The 21,885-nt window shown below is 37.9% G+C and overlaps 1 protein-coding gene and 1 long non-coding RNA gene across 3 annotated transcripts in view; one reads left to right on the top strand and one right to left on the bottom strand.

Annotated features, from left to right (window-relative positions):
* Positions 1 to 5,203: 5,203 nt before the first annotated feature.
* LOC124984541 (uncharacterized) lies at positions 5,204 to 9,812 on the bottom strand. 2 transcript variants are annotated; one of them, XR_007108705.1, is made up of 3 exons: positions 9,673 to 9,812; positions 7,820 to 7,915; positions 5,204 to 5,967 (listed from the first exon to the last, which is right to left on the bottom strand). It is a non-coding gene; the product is annotated as an uncharacterized LOC124984541 (long non-coding RNA). The 2 variants fall into 2 exon arrangements; XR_007108704.1 differs by lacking the exon at positions 9,673 to 9,812 and adding an exon at positions 8,016 to 8,295.
* The window catches only part of Cpeb3 (cytoplasmic polyadenylation element binding protein 3), a 140,098-nt gene continuing 124,140 nt past the window's right edge, over positions 5,928 to 21,885 (top strand). Inside the window, 3 exon segments of the mRNA XM_047552265.1 lie at positions 5,928 to 6,035; positions 8,401 to 8,514; positions 8,727 to 9,739. Coding sequence (XP_047408221.1) covers positions 8,738 to 9,739 — 1,002 coding nt within the window. The 5' untranslated portion in view covers positions 5,928 to 6,035; positions 8,401 to 8,514; positions 8,727 to 8,737.

Raw genomic sequence — 21,885 nt, 5'->3', positions numbered from 1 at the left:
CTCAGGGATTATAAGCATGCACTGATTCACTTTAATTATGTTGTTTGGTAGATATTCTTAATTAGTCCAGTTTATTAAAGTTTTCATTTATGGCTATTGATTCTGTAACCAATTTAAGAAATTGTTGGGGCTGGGGATTTAGTGTACTTAGTGTGTGCACTTAGCTTACGCGAGGCCCTGAGTTTAATCTCTAGCATAAAAAAGTAAATAAAATAACCAAAACTTAAAAGGAAGAAAAACTGTTGCTTGTACTAATGTTATAAAGATAAATTCCTGTTATCTTTTAAAGATTTTATGTTTACCTTTTACATTTAGATTTATAATCCATCTGGAATTGGTTTTCATGTATTATAATATAAAGTTTTCTTTTTTCCATATGGTTATTAAGTTGACTCTAATACCCTTACATCCCTTATTGAAAAGACCATCCTTTCATTACCGAAGTGTTACTGCTTTCATAATTTTAGTGACTATACATATGTAGTTCTGTTTATGGACTTTTAATTTTGTTTCATTTGTCTCTTTGCTTATCCTTAGATGAATAACCATACAATCTAATTACTATTGCTTTCTAATAGATCTTGATATCTGGTGATATAAATATGTTGGGTATTTTTTTGTTGTTGTTTGTTTGCCACCTAAATTCTTTGGCATTCTTTTTTTTTTTTTTCTTCTTAGCTACCTACCCACATCCCCAGCCCTTTTTATTTTTTATGAACTTGTGATCCTCCTACCTCAGCCTCCTGAACTGCTGATTACAGGCGAATGCCACCACATCTGGCTTCCTTGGCATTCTTGGCCATTTGGATACAAATATAAATTTAATTCAAATATTTACTAAATATATATTTATTATGTGCTAGGCATAAGGATAGGTATTGAGAAAATAGCCATCAATATAAGCCAAACATGGCTTATAATCATACCTTTAATCATAGTGACTAGGGAGGCTGAGGCAGGAGTGTTGCAAGTATGAGACCAGCCTCAGCAGCTTAGTGACATCTCATCTCAAAAAATAAAAAGAGGGGCTGGGGAGATAGCTCAGTCGGTAGAGTGCTTGCCTTGCAAGCATAAGGCCCTGGGTTCGATCCCCAGCACCCAAAAAATAAATAAATAAATAAATAAATAAATAAATAAATAAATAAAAATAAAAAGAGGCTGGATGTGGTGGCACATGCCTGTAATCCTAGCAACATGGGGGGTTAAAGTAGGAAAATTGCAAGTTTGAGGCCAGCCTCAGTAACTTAGTGAGACCCTAAGTAACTTAGTGAGACCATCTCAAAATAAAAAATAAAAAGGACTGGGGATATAGCTCAGAAGTAAAGCAACCCTGGGTTAGATCCCCAGTACCAAAATAAATAAATAAATAAATAAATAAAAAGGGCTGGGGATGTAGCTTAGTGGTAGAGGGCCTCTGAGTTCTATACTCAGTATCTCCCTTCCCCCAACCCCCTGGAAAAAAAAGTCTTGATCCTTTCTTACATTTGGAAAAACCAGTCACATAAGGTGAGGTGAGAGAAGAGGGTCAAGAATGGACTCCCAAGGAACTCAATATTTAAAGTCAGTTAGCAAATCTTGGTGCAGTGGCCCGTGCCTGTAATCATAGTTACATGGGAAGTTGGGGCAGGAGGATCACAAGGAGGCCAGCCTGAGCAATTTATCAAGACCCTGTCTCAAAAAATAAAAAAAGGCTGGGGATGTGGCTCAGTGGTAGAGTACCCCTGGGTTCAATCCCCAGTACTACAAAATAAATAGATTTTAAAACAAAATAGCTGGTGCCTGTAATCCCAGTTATTGGGGAGGCTGGGGTAGGAGAATCACAAGTTCTGGGCCAGACTTACCAACTTAATGAGACCCTGTCTCAAAACAACAATAACAAAGGACTGGAGATGTAGTTCAGTGGTAAAAGGCCATGGATTCAATGCTCAGTGCCATAATGGTAATGATGATGATAAAGTCAGTTAGCTAAGAAGATAGAGGTGAGCCCCTGCACAATCCCAAGTGCAAGAAAACCAAGAAAGGACAACATGAAGGCAGCAAAGGGAAAAAGGTGTATTTAGAGTGTGGTCAGTTATATCAATGTTTCTATAAGGTCAAGAAAGATAGACAAAACATCCATTGGACTTAGCTCAGAGTGCCACCTTGGAGAAGCAATTTCTGAAGGGGTGTGTGGTGTGTGTCTTTATTAGGTTGTAAACTCTTGGGTTGGAACAAAGTTCCCCATCCAATTAGTTTGATTAATGTTATTGCATGATGATAAGATGATCTGCATACTACTGAATATCATAAAGGCCAAAATGTATTTCTCTTTTAATACCGCTCCTCTTCACATTCTTACAATTGATGGAAGAACAATTGTTCTTCTAAGTGAAGTATAATTTAATACTAAAATCTTGGTTGTTTTAGATAATAGTTATCCTTTATCTATTTATGGATTTATTCAGCAAACATATATGATGGCACACACCTGTATTCACAGTGATTTGGGAGGATTGCTAGAGTTCAGGAGTTAGAGGTCAGCTTGGGGAACATAATGAGTCCTTGCCTCAACAAAACAAAACAAAACAAAACAAAACAAACCCACAAAGAACCATATATGGTGCAACCACCAACTACCTAGACTTATAAGCACTCTGCTAAGGGTATAAGTAGGGAAGGAAAAAGAAGGAAGGAAACCCAGAAAGATGTATTTGGCCCATGTATATCTTAGTTAACTCTGCAAACTATTTTTACAAATTTTAATCACTACTCAAAAGAGGTTCATAATTAAGCTCTATGACCTAAAACAATTTCAGAAAGTGGGCAGGCATGGTGACACATTCCTGTAATCCTAGCAACTTGGGAGATTGAGGCAGGAGGGTTACAAGTTTGAGGCTAACCTTGACAATTTAGTGAGACTCTGTCTCAAAATAAAATAAAAATGGCTTGGCATGTAGCTCAGTGGTAGAACACTATTGGGTTCAGTCCCCAGTACCACACACATACACAAACAAAATTTATTTTTCAGAAAGTGCCTCCTTTTTGGTTAGATGAAAATCAGGATTTCAGTAGAGAAGGGCTTTGTCTTTGTTGAAGGTTCTCTATAACTTGTTTTCTTAGTTTGTATTTATACCTTCATATATATGTTTGAGTATCTTCCTTTATTTTAATTTTAAGTTTGAGTGCTTATTTTAGGAAAGGAAGAGCTGAGATTAGTTCATTTTCAAATACAATAAAAACTTCATTAAGTATGGGCAATGCTAATTATTTATCATTATCAAGGATCAGGACCAAAGTTTATCTTTCTCCATTGGGTGCATTATTAGTAGACCAGCACTTTGGGTTCAGGTGGATTAATTAAAGGTTCAAGTAAACCATTTCAAGCACATCTGAATAACTTAAAAACTTCTACTTTACTTATACAGTATTGACATATTAATTTTGAATAATTTAAAAAATGTTTCTTAAAGTTAGAATTTTATGAGGATGCTTTTTTTCCCCTTTATGTTGAGTACCTGCAAATGTAGTAGAAGTTTGATAGGTTAGCAAAGTCTTCAGAAATAAGTTTAACCTTGAGTCGATTCTCACAGACTCTGGAATATAAGGTGAGTACTAGGCCTTGGCAGAAGGGAGGCTCCCACTCCCCACACGGGGGGAACTGAACCCAGGACATTGTGCTACAACTGAGCTATACCCCCAGCCCTTTTTTTTTATTTTTTAAATTTTTAGATTGGGTCTCGCTAAATTACTAAGGCTTGTGATCCTTCTCCCTCAGTCTCTGGGGTCACTGGGATTCAGGGTGTCACCTCTGTTCCCTACTACAAGTGAGGCAGGCTGGATGTCTTTCTTCATTTCCTTTCTCTTTTTTCTGTTTCTACTTTCTTTCGCATGGGGTAGGGGAAGGTGTAGGAGAGTGAGGGGTGGGGGGTTATTGAACCCAGGGGCACTTTACCACTGAGCTACAGCCCAGCCCTTTTTGTTTTTATTTTGAGACAGGGTCTTGCTAAGTCGTTGGGGGGTCTCACTAAGTTGCTGAGACTGACCTGGAACTTCTGAGTCTCCTGTCTCAGCCTTCCCAGTCTTTGAGATTCAGGCATGTGCAGCCTGTGTTTATAAGTGACGCTTTCTTTAGGAGGACAGAGGAATAAAAGAAAGAAAAAATGGAAATATAAGCTTATAAGTTAAGGTCCCAGCAATAATAAGTGAGCTGTTTAGTTGTTTTACATAGAGCTTTTGGCAGATTCATTCAGAATGATTCTTCTTTGATTTGTTTTGTTTTTTCCATAGAAATCATTAGAGTAATCCTAGCAGCTTAGGAGGCTGAGACAGGAGGATCACAACTTTAAGGACACCCTCAGCAATTTAGCAAGGCCCTAAGTGACTTAGTGAAACCCCATGTCAAAATAATAAATAAAAGACTGGGGGGAAAAAATCAAAACACCAAGACCCTGAGTACAGGTGCCAAGGTGACCCAAGCACAGGAAGCAGCTGGGATTAGTGGCAGGGTTTAGGGGAGGAGTGAAACAGTTACATGCCAAGGTCTTCATCTCATTTAATCTCTTCAAACAATACTTGAAAGTAATATTTTGCCATTTTACAGATGAAGAAACTGAGGCGTGCATAGCTGAAGAGATGATTAGGTGATTTACTGAAGGTCACACAGCTGGGAAGCAAGAATCTGGAATTTAAAAAAAAGAACTTGGGATATAGCTCAGTGGTTAAGCACCTATGGGTTCTGTTCCCAGTACCCAAACAGGAAAAAAACAAAAAATATTAGAAACAGACTACTAAACACGGCAAATTAGTGGTCTCTGGCAGTACTATGGTTCTAATTGGTGAAGAAGGAAAACAGAAAATTAAGACAGTTTAAAATGATGTTTAACCTTTTTAGCTCCAAGTTCAATCAGCATAGTCATCAGCTGACATTTACTCTGAACCGCTTGGGTGAATGGCACTAAACCAGCTTCCACAAGAAATATTATTTTCTGCCTACGTGAGCAAATCAGCTCTTGAACTATTGGTCTTAAAAGCTATAGATAATAACAGTTGATGCTAATATGTTGTGAGATTTCAGCCTTAGAATCATGAGGTTAAAGTAGGAAAAAAAAAACACCAAAAAATATTTAACAGAAACTACTTACTTTTTTTGTATTGAATAAAGAAGCCACTATCCTATGCTGTGAAATACTAAACATGCCAAGCTATTTATTAATATTTCAACCAACATTATTTTAGTATGAAAATACTGAATTTTATTTGATTAATCATTGTATGAATAATGCAAAGTAAGCTTTCATTTTGACAAGTAAAAATAAGGAGGTGAGTTGATTTAGAGCATATTATGTAAAAATCTTAAAATAAGTAAGTGATTGGTGCCTCCCTTGAAAATTCAAATACAAAGAAACGTTGGTGGATATCAAAAATTTGTGATGAAAATCTTTTTTTACCTGACCTCTGAGGTTAATATCACATTTTGTATTAAGGTACTTTTCATTCTATATTAAAAGTGTTTCCTTTAAGTATGATTAGATTTTGAGTGTTCATCATTCCCCAGTCATCCCCCGCACCCTTGTTTATTCCTGCTCACCCCAGTCTCTTTTACTCTGGTAGGGTGCCTATTGCTGGCTACCCAGTCATTAGTATTCTAATACCATTTAAGGTAGCTCTGCTGGGTATATTTATTTTGAGTCCTACAATTCAGTTTCTCTTTTAACCTGACTTCCTAAATCAAGTTGATAAACCAGTTTATCTTTCTGCCTTTCATTTCAACAATTCATGATTTAGATTGGTTAGGAGGATATAATGTAATCCGGGAACAACCTCTTCCCCTTGGAATCTCTTCGAGGCTTCCTCCTTTCCTGGTTGAACGTGCTGAAGTCAGGCAGAGTACCTTGTGAAGGACTTCAGCCCCCACAGTTCCCTGTGTGCGCATGCCCTCTCTCCTTACAGTTGTCAAAGTGCTTTTGCCAGAGCGGTCACATAATCAACCTGAAAGAAGAAAATAAATACTGTATACTTTAAAATTTTATCGATCCTTAAAAACTGGACACTCAAAGGTAACTGCTACTAGGAATTTGTTACTTGAAATTGGGTTAATGCATGTAAAAGCCGATCTATTGTGTGTGTGGTGGGGGAGGGGAAGGAGGTATCTATTTCTCAGACTTTGCTGTAAAGCAAAATAAACCCCAAATCAAACAAACTCTACAGGCTGTTATTGAGAGAGATTTCATGTCAACTTCGTAAATTTTATCTTAATCTACTGCTTACCTTTTGTTTAAAGGGTCTTATTTATTAAAGGTGGGTCTTGACCTTGACAGTGAATTTATGCAGAAAGTGAATTTTTTATCTTTAAGGAGTATTGAGAAATGTGTTCCTGGTATAGCATTTAAAAAATTCAGCGAATATATTAATCTTAATTATGGCCTTTATAAAATATTTTGAGTCCAGCTTACTTTTTTTGGCTTTTTTGCAATAGTACAGCATTAATTTTTCCACGGATAGCATGTAGTTTAAACTGAAGGTATTAAGAAAAAGCATTGGATCCAAAAATGCTGGATGATATTAAAACTATAATCAAATGTATATTTCAGCCATGATGATATAGCTATTATAAAGGCAATTCTAGCTCACTGGAAGCAGCTCAAAAACCAGAATTATAATGGTTTACTGCAGCATTGTTTAAACCAAGTATGAAAATGTCTTTCTGTGACCATCTTCTTTGGCACTGATAGAACTTTGTGCTGTCTGAATCCAAGGTTCACTTGCTTCTTTGTGTTTTATTTTACAATACTGATCCAAACTATTGTTTTAGACTAAGGGAAGTGAGGAACATAAAAGCAATTTTAAGTAGGTTTTATTGGTAATATCTGGCAATCTGTGATGTATGGTATATTGGATGGGGTTTCTTTCTAGGTGAAAGGGAGAGAGAGGGGTTTGAGGAGTAGAAAGGAGAATCAGGTGGCTGTGAAGCATTTGCTTGAGCCCACTTTTTTGTGTATGAAACTTTAATATGAAATATCAATTAAGCATTTTAATAAGTCTTTAATAAAATAGAATTACTTTTAATCCCGTAGTCGAACATCTTTTACCTAATAGCTAAGAGCAATAATATCTCCATTTTATAGTAGTTATTATCATTAGAATGTCCAAAGGCAGCTTCTGTGTATATCAAAATGCCCTTTCACAAATACCCTAAGATGTTCTCCAGTACATGTTAATTAAGTAACTATTAAATATATTAATAACTTCATTGCAATTGTACTGAATCATCATCTAAAAATAATGATATGTTTGGTCATACGCTCCTTTAACATTCCAAAATATTTGTTTGCACAGTCTCATTCCTGTAATATTTGTATATTTAAAGTAATTAACATGCAAGGAACAAGCTAACTCAATGGTAACTACATGTATGGAAACCTCTTGGTTTTGAGTGACTACTATTTTCATCCTTGAATAAGAAAATAGGCTGTATGACAGAGGTGAATATAGTTCTATGCGAAATGGAAAATACCATACACTCCTTATATGGCTAAATGAAGCAGCGGTGGCAATGCACTATAATTACAATGTATGAGAATTTGGGACTTTGTGCTCCTCTATTTTTAACACTTTTCCTAGCATATGGTAATTCAGGGTCATCAAACTATAGTCCTCCACTGCTAATACTAGAGATAAGAAAATGGATTCTAAATTTGCCAGTCTTGTGACCAAGGAGGCAGCAGGATTCAAAAATGAAAATCTAGCAACCCAGAATTATCTTGACTGTCTACTTAAATCTCAGACGGATTTTTAAAGCCCCGCCCCATCCATCTCAGCCTCCCCCCCCCCCGCCTCTGACCTCAAATCCAACTAGAAGCATTTCTCCACTCTGCAGAGAAATTCTCATGCTCCTGTTGAGACCTGAAGCATTGAGAAGCCAAGAAATCCTCTTGTGCTGCAGAATTGGAGAGAAGAAAATTGGAGATTAAGTAGAAAAACCATAATCCTTAGAGTAACAAGAAGCAAGCACTTCCAAACGTTTCAGTAGGTTTCACCTTTTAAAAACCGGTGATATTATATATATAATTAAAAAAAAAATGTCTCCCAACAAAATGGAGTAGCTACCGCTACTGCGAGGCCAGAGAATGATTGTGCAGCTGAGTCCTCCTAACAAATGCCAAGGATTTCCTCCCTCGTGGTGGTTCGCTGTAGCTAAATGAAACAATTAGCGAGGCAAGAAGGTAGTTTGCTAATCAAGAGGTTTAAGACGGCTGTTTTCTTTAAGGTGCTGGAGTTGGGGAAGGGGAAAGAAAGGGTCGTGTGTGTGGTGTCTTTTTAACCTTGCTGAAGGACGCAGCAGTATTTATTGACGTATGCAAATAACTGGGGGAGGGTGGTGCTTGGGAAAAAACAGGAACCAGAATCAGTTTCTCATTGCAGGGTGAACGCTCTGAGTTCCGGTGAAGGGAAAAGAGACGTGGCGAAATTGCTGTCTTTCTGTCTTATAAGCACATCTCTCACTAATACAGAAAAGGAACCAAGACATCAGAAAGGGTGAAGACGCTCTCAACAGTATTTTTAGAGACCTTGCTTGTGTTCCCCTTCCCCAGCCCGACCTGTTCTTTTAAATGGGAGATTATGGATTTGCTTTGCAATTGGCTAGTAGCGGTGGCACTGGATTTTCGCAAGTAAAACACCGCCCGCTTTAGCGAGGGGCATTGATGATCACTTTGACAATAACGCATCTCTCTTTTTTCCCGTTTCAGCTGCGCAAACCATGCAGGATGATTTACTGATGGACAAAAGCAAAACCCAGCCCCAGCCCCAGCAGCAGCGGCAGCAGCAGCAGCAGCCCCAGCCCGAGCCCAGCGTAGCCGAAGCCCCGTCCACGCCCCTCTCCTCAGAGACCCCCAAACCGGAGGACAGTAGCGCAGTGCCGGCCCTTAGCCCCGCCGCGGCTCCGCCGGCCCCCAACGGCCCGGACAAGATGCAGATGGAATCGCCGCTCCTGCCGGGCTTGAGTTTCCATCAGCCCCCGCAGCAGCCGCCGCCGCCGCCACAGGAGCCCACCGCGCCGGGCACGTCGCTGTCGCCGTCCTTCGGCAGCACCTGGTCCACCGGCACCACGAACGCGGTGGAGGACAGCTTCTTCCAGGGGATCACCCCAGTCAACGGGACCATGCTCTTCCAGAACTTCCCGCACCATGTTAACCCAGTCTTCGGAGGCACTTTTTCCCCGCAGATCGGCCTGGCGCAGACCCAGCACCACCAGCAGCCGCCGCCGCCAGCGCCGCAGCCAGCGCAGCCGGCGCAGCCCCCCCAGGCTCAGCCCCCGCAGCAGCGCCGGTCCCCTGCCAGCCCTAGCCAGGCGCCCTACGCGCAGAGAAGCGCCGCCGCGGCGTACGGCCACCAACCCATCATGACCAGCAAGCCGTCCTCGTCTTCTGCCGCTGCGGCTGCCGCTGCCGCAGCCGCGGCCTCATCGGCCTCATCCAGCTGGAACACGCACCAAAGCGTGAACGCCGCCTGGAGCGCACCGTCCAACCCGTGGGGTGGCCTGCAGGCGGGCCGGGACCCTCGTCGTGCGGTTGGCGTAGGCGTGGGCGTGGGCGTTGGGGTACCCTCCCCACTTAACCCCATCTCGCCGCTCAAAAAACCCTTCTCCAGCAATGTGATCGCGCCTCCCAAGTTTCCTCGTGCGGCTCCTCTCACCTCCAAATCCTGGATGGAGGATAACGCTTTCCGGACCGATAATGGTAACAATCTGTTACCATTTCAGGTAATGCTTGGGTGCACCTGCACTCGCTTTAACCCTACCCTGCTTCTTCCTTCTTGTCTGCCTTTTAGTCGTTCCACCCGTTTTTATTTAAAAAGGTTATCAATGTCCAGCTCCCCTCAAAGCCTCCAGTTGACTGGGACCGTTCCACTCCCCCGGGGCGGAGATGGGGAGGATGAGGTTGAGGCAACATTGTGTCTACTCCAGGAATTGTATATGTTCCTGTTGGAGTAGAAAAGGGCCTTTTTTCTTTTAGTTTATTTTCTCTTTCACTGTGATTGTGCTTCTCATTATGACCTTCTTTGACAAATAAAGCTGCAAGTGTATGGCAAGGTGCCGGCATAGTCCCAGAATGAGTAGGCTGAGATTCCTATCATTTTAAGTGGCTACACATTTCAGGTTATGCAATCTAGGCTCAGGGTGCTGCCTGAAAGCCATCCACACCCAAACCACTGTGGCCTTACTCTTAAAGAGGTTAACAACTCTTTAGTGGTGCTATTTCAAATAGTTGCTTATGCTCAATTAAACTAATGTGAACACATGTGTTTATGTCTCACTATGGTGCTGGAATCATTAATAACAATCGGCATATTGCCCCTGCCGGGAAAATTATGAGTGTGAGATTCCAATAAACACCCAGAACTGTATGGGACTGAGGTAGAAGAGTGTAAATTCTAGGAACAAACATTCCCATGTTACCTAGAAGGATTTAGAAATTGGGTTTATTTTTTTTTCCTTTGCAGAGGAGACAATAGGACACGACCTTCAGAGCCATATTGCAATGGAGTCTATTTGCTAGCTAGCACTGAAATATTTAAAGCTGCAGTGTCCTTCACCAGTTGGGTTATTTAAGAAGACAATGCAGATCAATTACACCATTTGAAACGGCAAAGTGAAAGTCTTGCAATTTTAATGAAAAACGAGTCTTGCATCTTGATATTAAATGCCAATGAAAAATCTAGGAAGTGCCCCAGACAAAAAGGTTGAATGGAGAGTGTCCTTATTTCTGTTCTTGCTTCTGATCCAGTTCACAGCCACAGCAGTTGGCCGTGTCCTGGACATCTTGGATCAGAAAGGGATGGTGAGGGTGTGTGTTCACTGGGGGCTTTTGCTTTCAGGCACTTACCCTTCACTTATGAATTGATTTGTCTGTAGGCTTTTAGGCTCAGTTTAAAAAGAAAGGGAAAGAAAGGGAACAAGGGAGGGGATCAGAGTGGGCCCAATTTCAGTGGTCACAGAAATGAAGTAGAAATCCTTTGACCTATGCTGAAAGGTGACAGAACTGACAATTTGACAGAAATAAGGTGTTAGGTACTCTTCATTTCATTGCTCTTTACATTTCAGATGTTTAGGGTGGGTCCCGTTCATGAAGGAGGAGGTAGGATTGTTGAGAACATCCCCCTCTAGGCTAGAGCAAGGATTTTTGTTCTTGGAAGTTCAAGGAAGTCCATGAAACCTCTATATTGTGTATAAGACAGTTTCTGATCAAAGAGGATCTTATCAGATTTTCATAGGGATCTTTCAGGAGTGGGGATTTTTAATATTAAGGTATATATTTTCCCATTATTCTGAAGCTGTTTTAATTAAATGAAGAGACTCATTGCAAGATGGGGTTAGTTTGGTAAACAGAAAAGGAGGAATCTGCTTTCTGAAATTTACACGTTTTCTTTTGGGGGGAGTAGGGCAGGGGAGGCTGTATTTGGTAGGTGGCACCAACTGATTTTAACAGCTGCTTTTTATTCTGATGCTCTCTACCCAAGTTCAGTCTCAGAAGATAACCTAAATTTTTATAGGGAAGTTTAGGTTTGATAACTGATAGTTTAGAAAGATCTAGTTATCGGGAGTTGCATCTGAACACAACCAGTTCTTTTCTTCCTTTTTTTTTTTTTTTTGATTGTTGTTTAAGATGGAATCTTGTTATGTTACCCAAGCTGATCTTGAGTGCCAGGACTCACATAGTCTTCCTGTCTTAGCTTTCCCAGTAACTGGGACCCTGTGCCTGGCTACTGAATATAACCAGTTTTGTATTATGTCCTGAAAAGGGGATTGGGAAGAAATTAAATCCATAAAATATCACTAAACCTGATCTTGACTAGTAGTGTGGGGATTTCCAATTGTTTCTCAGCAAACCATTTACCAGTGATGCTAGTAAGAGCCAAATGCACTGGAATGAGTTTTCTCTCTTGTCTCTTCATCTCGGGTGTTGCTATCGACTAGGCACAAATGATCAAAAGATTGTAAGAGATTTGATTGAAAACTGAGCAGTATTTATTTGGTCTCAGGAAGAATTATATGCACTGTATGTCACATTTCGGTTTCTTCAAATGGAACTTTAAGGTTTTGAAACAATATTTGAACCAGAGTATCTGGGCGGGGTGACACATGCCTATATCCCAGCTACTAGGAAGGTGACTTGAGCCTAGGAGCTCTCGGCCAACCTGGGCAGCATAGAAAGACCCTATCTCTTAAAATAAATAAATAAAGGGCTGGGGGTATAGCTCAGTGATGGAGTGCTTGCCTAGCATATGCAAGTCCTTGGGTTGAATCTTCAGCACCATACAAAAATAATAACAGTGAAATAAAAAGAAGCAGAGGAATAACTTCATTGCAAATTGGTTGCCTCAATAACTATAACCAAGAATGTTTAAAAAATAAAATACCTTGGATCTTATTGCAGAATTTTATATGTTTGTGCATTTATTTAAATCATTTTTCTAAGGCTGGAGTATAGCTCAGTGGTAGAGTTTAGCATGCAAAAGGCTCTAGATTAAATTCCAGCACATAGACCCAACATGATTTGTCTAAAATAGGGAGACATATCTTAAATATTTCTGATGATTTTTTTTTTTTAACTAGGGATTGAACCCAGAGGCACATAAACACTGAACCACATCCCCACTCCTTTTATTTTTTATTTTAGATGGCGTCTTGATAAGTTGCTTAGGGCCTTTCTAAATTGCTGGCGCTGTCTTTGAACTTGTGATCCTCCTGCCTTAGCCTCCCAATTGCTGGGACTACAAGTATGTGCCACCACACCTGATGACTTTTTAAAAATTCATTTATTTTGGAAAATATGATTTTTTTCTTTGAATTGAAGAGTTTATTTCATAGTATACCAACTTTATATATATATGTGTGTATGTATATATATATATATATATATATAATTTTTAAATTTTTATTTATTTATTTGTTTGGTCCTGGGAATAGAACCCAGGGGTGCTTTACCACTGAGCTACATCCCCAGCTATTTTATTTTTTATTTTGAGACAGAGTCTTGCTAAGTTGCTAAGGCTGTCATCAAACTTGTTGACCCTCTTGCCTCAGCCTCCTGAGTCCCTGGGGTTACAGGTGTATGTCACCACACCTGATTTAACTTTTTTTCTTATTTAACATACTAAGAAAGGTTTTCAACAGTGATCTAATCTGAAGAATCTTTATATATCTTTTAAGTTGATGCCTTATTCCAGTGCTTCTTCATTTTTACTTTGCTATTTTCTACCAACACGAAAGATTTGAGTTTATGTAAGTGGTTTATATGGTATTTTACTTCCTTCTTATAATGAAGTGGATTGGTTCCCCAGGTTGGAATAACTACTTCCTTATGAATTACTTATATCTAAAAACCACTTCATATTTATTAAATAAGGAAACTGAGGTTCTGAGAGGTAGAGTGACTTGACTCAGGTCCTGGAAGTCTGACTTAACTTTGTTGTTCCATGTCTTTAACTTCCCTGTAGTACCAGGATTGTCAAGTAAAATTTTTACTTTTCAAGTCAGGTTATCTTTGGACTCCGTTCAAAGGAATTTAGTGATAGAACTATATAGGGAGATTATCTATTAGGCTGATGCCTCCTGGTGATATACAAGTTGCTAAGGCTGGTCTTGAACTTGCAATCCTGCTGCTTCAGACTCCTCACCTGACTGTTCTTCTTTTTTAAAAACCATCTTTCCTGGAAGTAATATAAATTGTCTAGTTTTTGCTTGCCTTTGAATAAGGATAGTTTGAGCTAGTTTTCAAACTGAACAATTTTCTCTAGTTGGTTTCTGAACTACTGCTCTAATGCAAAACCACTTAAGGTCCACCAGACCCATAAACTGTTTCAGAACTTATTATGACATGGTCGATGTGAGGTGCCAGCAAAGTCACAATCTATATTCAAGTTAAAAGAGTGTTGGTGGGGCTGTGGTTGTAGCTCGGTGGTATAGTGCTTGCCTAGCATGTGTGAGGCACTGGATTTGATCCTCAGCACCACATTAAAAAAAAAAAATATATATATATATATATATATATATATATATATTTATATATATAGGTATTGTGTCCATCTACACCTAAAAACATTTTTAAAAAGGGGGTCGGTTAGGAAATACTAGGTTTTCTATGCTACTGAAAACATGAATAATAATATAAACTGTTTACTTCAGAATTGCATGTTAAAAAGTGGTTAGCTTTATATAAACTGTTCATGATCTCATGACTTTGTATTTAGTTGCTATACAAGTATGCTTCAGAAATATGTAATATTGTTAGATATCCTCTGACAAAGACAGTGTTTTACTTATATGACTTTCTTCTTTGGTTAGCCTGTTTTGCTAAGTTTCAAGGACTGCACAAGATATTGGAACTGGTTGTCATCACTCAGGCAATTTTTGTGGTATTTGACCTTCAAGTGTCAAAAGACTATGCGTTGTTTACTGCAATATGAAAAGTTTGAATAAGCCATGTGGATTTTACTGAGGAAAGAGAATTAGATGGAGGGAAGCATAGAGTAGTGAATGACCTATGAAGCTTGGAATGAGGAAGACACTGGTCAAAGTCAGTGACACTCTGTCACTGGTGATAGGGACAAGTCTCTTATATAGTGATTCTTCTTCCTTGTCTGCAAAAATGGAGGAAGAGAAAGTGTGCCTACTTTCTGGTTTGCTTATGAGAGGATGCGATAGTGTCAGGAAAATTAGATACTATTATAGGAATACTGTTATGACTCTTGGATTCCTGCCTGTTATAATTGTTATCAGAGTTAGAATTTAATAGAAAAATATTATTGATATTCAGTAGTCCAGAATTAAATACTAGCTGATGCATCTGGAAGTGGGGAGGTACTAGCAGAGATGGAAGAGCATTAAAAGGCACTTTATATATTGCAACTACCTATTTTAGACAGTTAGTCATGGTGTTCTGAAGGCTAGGGTGTATAGACTTATGCTACAAAAATAATATAGGTTTATGACTAGTGTCTCCTTATGACTGACTCACCAATGCAAGCATAAGAGTTTTCCTGTTCTAAGAATTTTAATTGGTGATGGGAGAAATGCTTAAACTCTTAATTTCCCGACTGCTCTAAGTGTTGATTTTGGTAGTTCCAGAGATTAAGGCTCTAATTTGAAACTCCTTACTACCACTTTCCAGAAGGCTTTACCTTGCTCTCTGTAGGGGCTGATGTGGTGGTTAAAGATAGAATTCAAGATAGAACTCCAAGTTTGGAGCTGAGAATTGAGGTAACTGAGCCATGAATTCATAGGGGGCTTTCCTGGGGAATGTTGTGCTTGCAGTGGTAGCCAGACTCACAAGGAATTTTCCATAGATGATCCTAACAATCTTGTGGGTAGCTTGTTACATCAGGGTTCAAATGCCCTATTTTACCTGTTATACTTTGGTTCTGCTCCATTTAGTTTTCACATACTTTAATATGATTTAAAGGTGCTAAGAAAGTAAAGTTCTTAATGTGAAACCATTCTAATATTTGTACTTTGATTTAACTCAAAATATAAAACTACTAGTGAATTAAAATACTACTAATAGTAATTAGTAATAGTAATTTAGCAATTTGGAATAAAACCTACCTTTATCTCCCTGGAAGCACTACTATATAATTCTCAGAAATAATTAATATGATATAAATTTGCATTGACAGACCTCAGAGACAAGAAACAGAAATGAACACCAAATAGCCTTTATGTCATTCAAAATGATCATAAAATTAATGTACACAAAACGAAGGAAGCATTGACTACTGATTGTGTATGCATAAGAATATTATTTTTAAAAAATATTTTTAAGTTGTCAGTGGACCTTATTTAATTAATGTATTTTGTATATGTAGTGCTGAGAATCCAGCCCAGGGTCTCACACATGCCAGGCAAGTGCTCTACCACTGAGCCATAACCCTAGCCCATACATAAGATTATTATATAGCCGAACAGCTTCATTTCTCATGCATTCAAATTCATTTCAAGGCCAATATCAAGTACAGAAGAAGAAAGTAGACTGTTTTTAGTAAATTAGTGCAACAAATTAATGGTCACTGCTACCAAGTAAACCAATGGGCAGAAGTGCCTGATAATTAGTATGTCTTCATAAATGGATGAATGAAAGTTTGGGGCTGTGGCATATGTTTGGAATGTGTAAGGCCCTAGGTTCAATTCCCAGCACCACAAAAATGAATGAATGAAAATTTAAACCCAAATTGTTATGGTTTTGTTTTTATCTCTATAGTGGTGTATATTTATCATTTTTGAGACAGATACTCCATTCTAGCATTTCTCTGCAAGGTATTTGTGGAATAAAGAAACACAGGTGAATGCATATAATTTCCTAAGGGACATCTACAATTTATAAAAAGAGAAAATATTATATGTATTTCCAGACTATATGAATACCTCCATGGTTGCTGATCAGAGACCCTATTGAGGACTGGGCATGTTAAGATATAAGCAACATTTTTAAAAATATTTTTTTAGAAGTTGATAGGCCTTTATTTTATTCATTTATTTTTATGTGGTGCTGAGACTCAAACCCAGTGCCTCACGCATGCTAGGCAAGCGCTCTACCACTGAGCCACAACTCCAGTCCTAGGATGTAAGCAATTTTTTGCTTTCTTTCTGTTTTTGGTGTTGTAAATTGAACTCAGTTCAGGCCTTGTACATGCTAACTACTTGCTCTACCACTGAGCTACATCCTTACCCTTACAAGCAGGATTCTTGCTTTGACATAAAAGACTATAATAGCCAGTAGATGGGAACATTAGCTTGTATCCTATAAATTAAATTTTCCTTTTCCTCTTCATTGTTGATCAACTCATTCTTTTGAAGTTAATTTATCCTGTCCCAGTGATCAGATTTGTTCCTAATGTCCCATGTGAAGTCATTAATAAAAGAACTGAGTCAGGATAACTCTGATATATAACAACTTAGAAATATTAAGGAGAAAATGTTCTAGTTTAAGAGGTTGACAAAGAGCAGGTTATTGTAGGCCCATTTAGCTAGTCATTCATTCTAGGCATGTTAAATTGGAAAACAGAGATGAACAGGGAAAAATATTTTCAATCTTAAAGGCGTAATAGGGTTTGAAAATTGATTAGGGATGGGAATTTTTCAGAGGAAACATCTTAGTGATCTCACAATCTAATCCCCTACTCAAACTGTGAGTCCTAGTTCTTAAGTTCCAAATAAGCAGCAATTGAAGGAGGCAAGAGGTAAATATGCTCAGAAATCCCTCTCTTAAAATCTGGTGAAAAAGTTTCTTTCCTCCTGTGGACCAGAGAAATATAATTTAGATATATAGAGGATTAAAAATAGTGAAGACCAATGAAGTTTATGAGATTATGAGGAAAAGCTAAGAGATTTTTTTAGATTTATTATAAAGCTGTTTTATGTTTGCATTTCATTTTATTAGTAGACTATTCAAATCTTTTTCTACATCATTGTTTAGAGCAGTTGTAATTAATGGAATCTTGAGGTCAGATAAATAGTTAAAACATGTTTTTTTTTTTTTCCTTTCTTTTTTAGTACTAGAGATTGAACCAAGCACTGCTCTACTGTTGAGCTACATCCCCGACCCTTTTTATTTTTTATTTTGAGACAGTCTTTCTAAGTAGCCTAGGGCCTGCTAAGTTGCTGAGGCTAGCCTTGACTTTGTAATCCTCCTGCCTCAGCCTTTGGAGTTGTTGGGATTACAGGTGGGCCCTGCTACACCTGGCTAGGTAGTATTTTTGTTAATTGTGTAACTACTACAGAATTCCCTGATCAAAGGGATAGAATTCCTTTCCCCCTCTCCCCCCTCCCTCCCCCCCTCCCAGAATTTATTATTTAATTTCTTTTGGTATCTGTTCAAAATACTAATTTATGTATTCTAGCTTTTGGGTATTGTATTATTTTGATGTCCTCCAAACAGATACAGCTAGCACAAGTATAGAGGACCAGAATGCCAAGCACTTGGCTTCTTTCTTTTAAAATAAAATATTTTATTTAACCCTTGCGTGTTCTTGTGAATTAGGGATTATTATCCTAATTGAGATGGAATATTACCTAACTAGTAAGATAAGAGAGGAGGAATGGAAACTCAGGTCTTTTGACTCCAGGCCTAGTTCTTTCCTTAGGCTCTATCTGCTTGCTCTGATCTTGTCCCTTACTGTCTTTCAATATGCCTTGATGTTATGCTCTTTGCAGATCTTTCTTGATTTCTGTCATACCACCTTGCTTTGTAGCATTTATCATTCTCTGAAAGAAACTTGTTTGTTTGTTTTGTTTCTCCCCTCTAGAATGTAGGCTTCATAAGGGCAAGGACCTTTTTGCTGAAGTGTCCTCATAGGCTCTGACAGTACCTGGGGTATTTTAGGTACATGGTCAATATTTGTTGAATGTGTTAATGTTTCACATTTATAATGATTATGTATTTATTGGTCAATTTGCATGTTGCTAGCAATGTAATAGTAATTTAATTTTATAAATATTCAACTGGCCTACCAGAGACAAAGGCAGCCCTAGATAAAGTGGAAGAGTATTCAGTTCTCAAACAATTCGTATTAAAATATAGAATGATAAGGTCCAAAATAGAGTGTGATATGCAAAATAAAGAGTGTGTACTTGAATCAGAAGAAGTAATGATTATATTTGTGGGGATGGAGATATATTGGGAAGCTATTAGTTTGTCTTTATAGCTTAAAATATCTTCAAAGTTTTTTTCTGATTTGAAAGTGATACATATTTGCTATTTAAAACTTGAGGGGAGGGCTGGGAAGAGGTTCACTGGTAGAGTGCTTGCTGGCACATGTGCAAGTCCCTAGGTTTGAACCTCAATAATGCGAAAAGAAAAAATAAACTTGACGTGGGGACAAATCCTCTTTTGCTCATAAATCTGTTTCCCAGAGATAGGTACTCTTAATGTTTGGTGTATTTTCTGCCAATTATCCCTGTTTTATATGTGTGTATATGTACTTTACATAGTAGAGCTCATTCTCTATACATGGTTTTATAGCCATATATTTAGCATTTTACATCATTGCAGTAATAAACATTTTTGATGATTCCATAATATTTTATCATAGGAATCCATTATAATGTACAGAAATGTTTCCATATTTGGAGGATATAAATTATTTTCAGGTTTGTTTTCTTTTTTTTTTCAGTGAGAGCCTTCATTACTTAATCACTTCCCCAAGGATCCCACCTCTTAATACTATCACATTGTGAATTAAATTTCAACATATGAATTTTTTGGGGGAACACCAACATTCAGACCACAGCAGTAAAGCTTTAACTATAATAGTTTATTTATTTACATTATGTAAAATGACTAGAATGTCCATTTGATTCAAGAGAGGTATTTTGTTCTTTTCTGGTATAGGAGATATAACTTAGAAATATGGATTTTTCTGATATTACTAATATAAAAACAGTTTCCTCAGAGGAAATTTCCACTCTCCTCATTCACTTACTTGGTTGTTGCTGTGACCTTAGTAGGTCTCTTCCTACTATTATAATCTAATGAAAAGAGTAGAGAGTAGAGCTGGGGGAGAAGGAAGCAGTAGGGGTGTTATAAGGTATGTGTGTGTGTGTTGGGAGAGTTCTGAGGGTCCTAATCCTGGGTCTCAGTGGCAGATGTGCAACTCACAGAAATGCACCAGATCTTGAGGTTTTCACATAGAAACAATGTTGATTAGATCATGTAGACTTTTTCTTTTTAAGCTTTGTAACCAGCTAACTACTATTTATATGCTAGTGTGGAAACTTAACCATCATCTATTACTTTATTTTCACTAGTAAAAAGTCCAAGTAACAAAAGAACATTTTGCTAGGGGTCTGGTGATGGAGGTCAGTGGTAGAGCAGTAGAGTGCTTTCCTCACATATGTAAGGCCCTAGGTTCCATCCCTAGCAGCCAACACACACATACACAGGACAGAAGAACATTTTGGAATGTAATTTGTTAAGATGTATGACATTAAGTCTAGGTAAGAATGATTGGCCAGACTTGCATCCCCAACCCTTTTTATTTTTTATTTTGAGACAAGATCTTGCTAAATTGCTAAGGTGGGCCTCAAACTTAGAATCTTTCTTCCTCAGCTTTCCAATTTCCTGGGGTCTCAGGTGTGTGCCACCATGCCAAGCCAGAGTAGCGATGTGAAGGCAGGTGAACCATGCAGGCATAACACAAGATTTTCATTTTAAAATATAATAAGATATTTGATACTCTAATTTAGGCAGAGATTCTGTTAAATATGAAACATAGAAAGAGACTTATAGGAAATTATAGCTTGATCTAAAAAATTCAAGATCTTGGGTTAAGAGGAAAGGCAGAAAAATCTCTTTAGTGAATATATTCTTTCATATTGTGGGGCATAATGAAGGATAAAGCAGATGAGGGGATTGAGGTAACACATTCTGTTAGAGGAATATAAATAATAGAGAATGTATTGAACATGGAGACGTCAAAGGACACTGAAAGACAGCAAAGATTTCAGCAAAGAGGACAAAGCTAGGTAAAAGGATGCTTCAGCTTTTGTTACAATAATTAAATATTCAAAAAGGCAGCCATTTTATACTGTCCAGGAAGTTAAGCAATTGCTCATTTTATATTCCTTTTTTTTTTTTTTAAACAAGCCATAAGCAAGCAAGCTGACATCAGGGATTTATATTAAGAAATTTCTTTTATGGAGTGTCATTAGCAAGTTCAAAACCTAATCTTTTAATCTCCTGTGGCATGATCATAATATTCATAATGCCCCTAAGATACTTCATGTTTGTTCTAAACCATCAAAGAAAGGAGAACAGTGTGTTCAGCAAAATTTGCCTTGCATATATTATGAGTGGTGTAGTCTGATGACTTTTCACAGAAGTCATTATTGTAAAAAGACAGTGTAGAAAAAGTTTGCAGTATAGTTGTATGTTCTATTGAGGTCATCTGTGCTTTTTTCTTTTGTTCCTTCCTTCTTTCTTCTTTCTTTTCTTCTTCTTCTTTCTTTTTTCTTTTCTTTCTTTCTTTCTTTCATTCTTCTTCTTTTTTTTTTTTTTTTTTTTTTTTGGTGCCAGGCATTGAACCCAGGGGCACTTAACCACTGAACCACATTCCTAGCCCTTTAAAAATTTATTTTTAAAAAATTTTGTGACAGGTTCTCACTAAGTTGCTTAGGGCCTGGCTAAGTTGCTGAGTCTGGCCATGAACTTGCAATCTGGCTGTACTGTTCTTATGAACTCTTTTATATAGTTTCACTTTATTATAAATCTGTCTATCTGTATTTTTTTTTGAGACAGGGTCACCTTGTGTTTCCTGGCTGGCCTTGAACTTACTATCCTTCTGCCTCAGCCTCCAAGTATGGGGGATTATAGGCATGCACTACCATGCTTGGTTTGTTATAAATCTATAGAGATTCACATTTGTGTTACATAGGGCAATGCTGTGAATTGGAATTTGAATTCAGTAAATGTTTGCAGATACAGGCCATGTTTTTGGATTTGGGTTAGGTATTGTAGATAGAACAAATCACCTTGAATCCTGTATTTAGGAACTCTAACATACATGAAACAAAACATTTTATGAAAGCGAGCATCAGATGTATGATATGTTTTAGGTGCCATGAATAATCAAAGAGGGGCAAAAATAATTTGGCCTAGAATGGTGAAGGGAGGGAGGAAGAAAAGAATTCTGTGGCTTCATTTTGAAAGATAGATGAGATTTGGTTAGATAGAATGGGTATCCAATGAGGAAAGAAGGAATGAACAATAAATGGAATAATTGAGCAGGGGACTTTTAGACTAACTGAGAGATAAGGTTGGATTATTTTTGTTCAGGATTAATAAAACAAAACAATAAATCTTTATTTACTAGATACCACTTACATTTTTTTCTCTACTTGGTTTTAAAGAGCAT

Source organism: Sciurus carolinensis, chromosome 5 (genome assembly GCF_902686445.1).
Source record: "Sciurus carolinensis chromosome 5, mSciCar1.2, whole genome shotgun sequence".
Lineage (NCBI taxonomy): Eukaryota > Metazoa > Chordata > Mammalia > Rodentia > Sciuridae > Sciurus > Sciurus carolinensis.
Note: the sequence above shows the minus strand (reverse complement) of the source record. Positions and strands in the feature narration are given on the sequence as shown.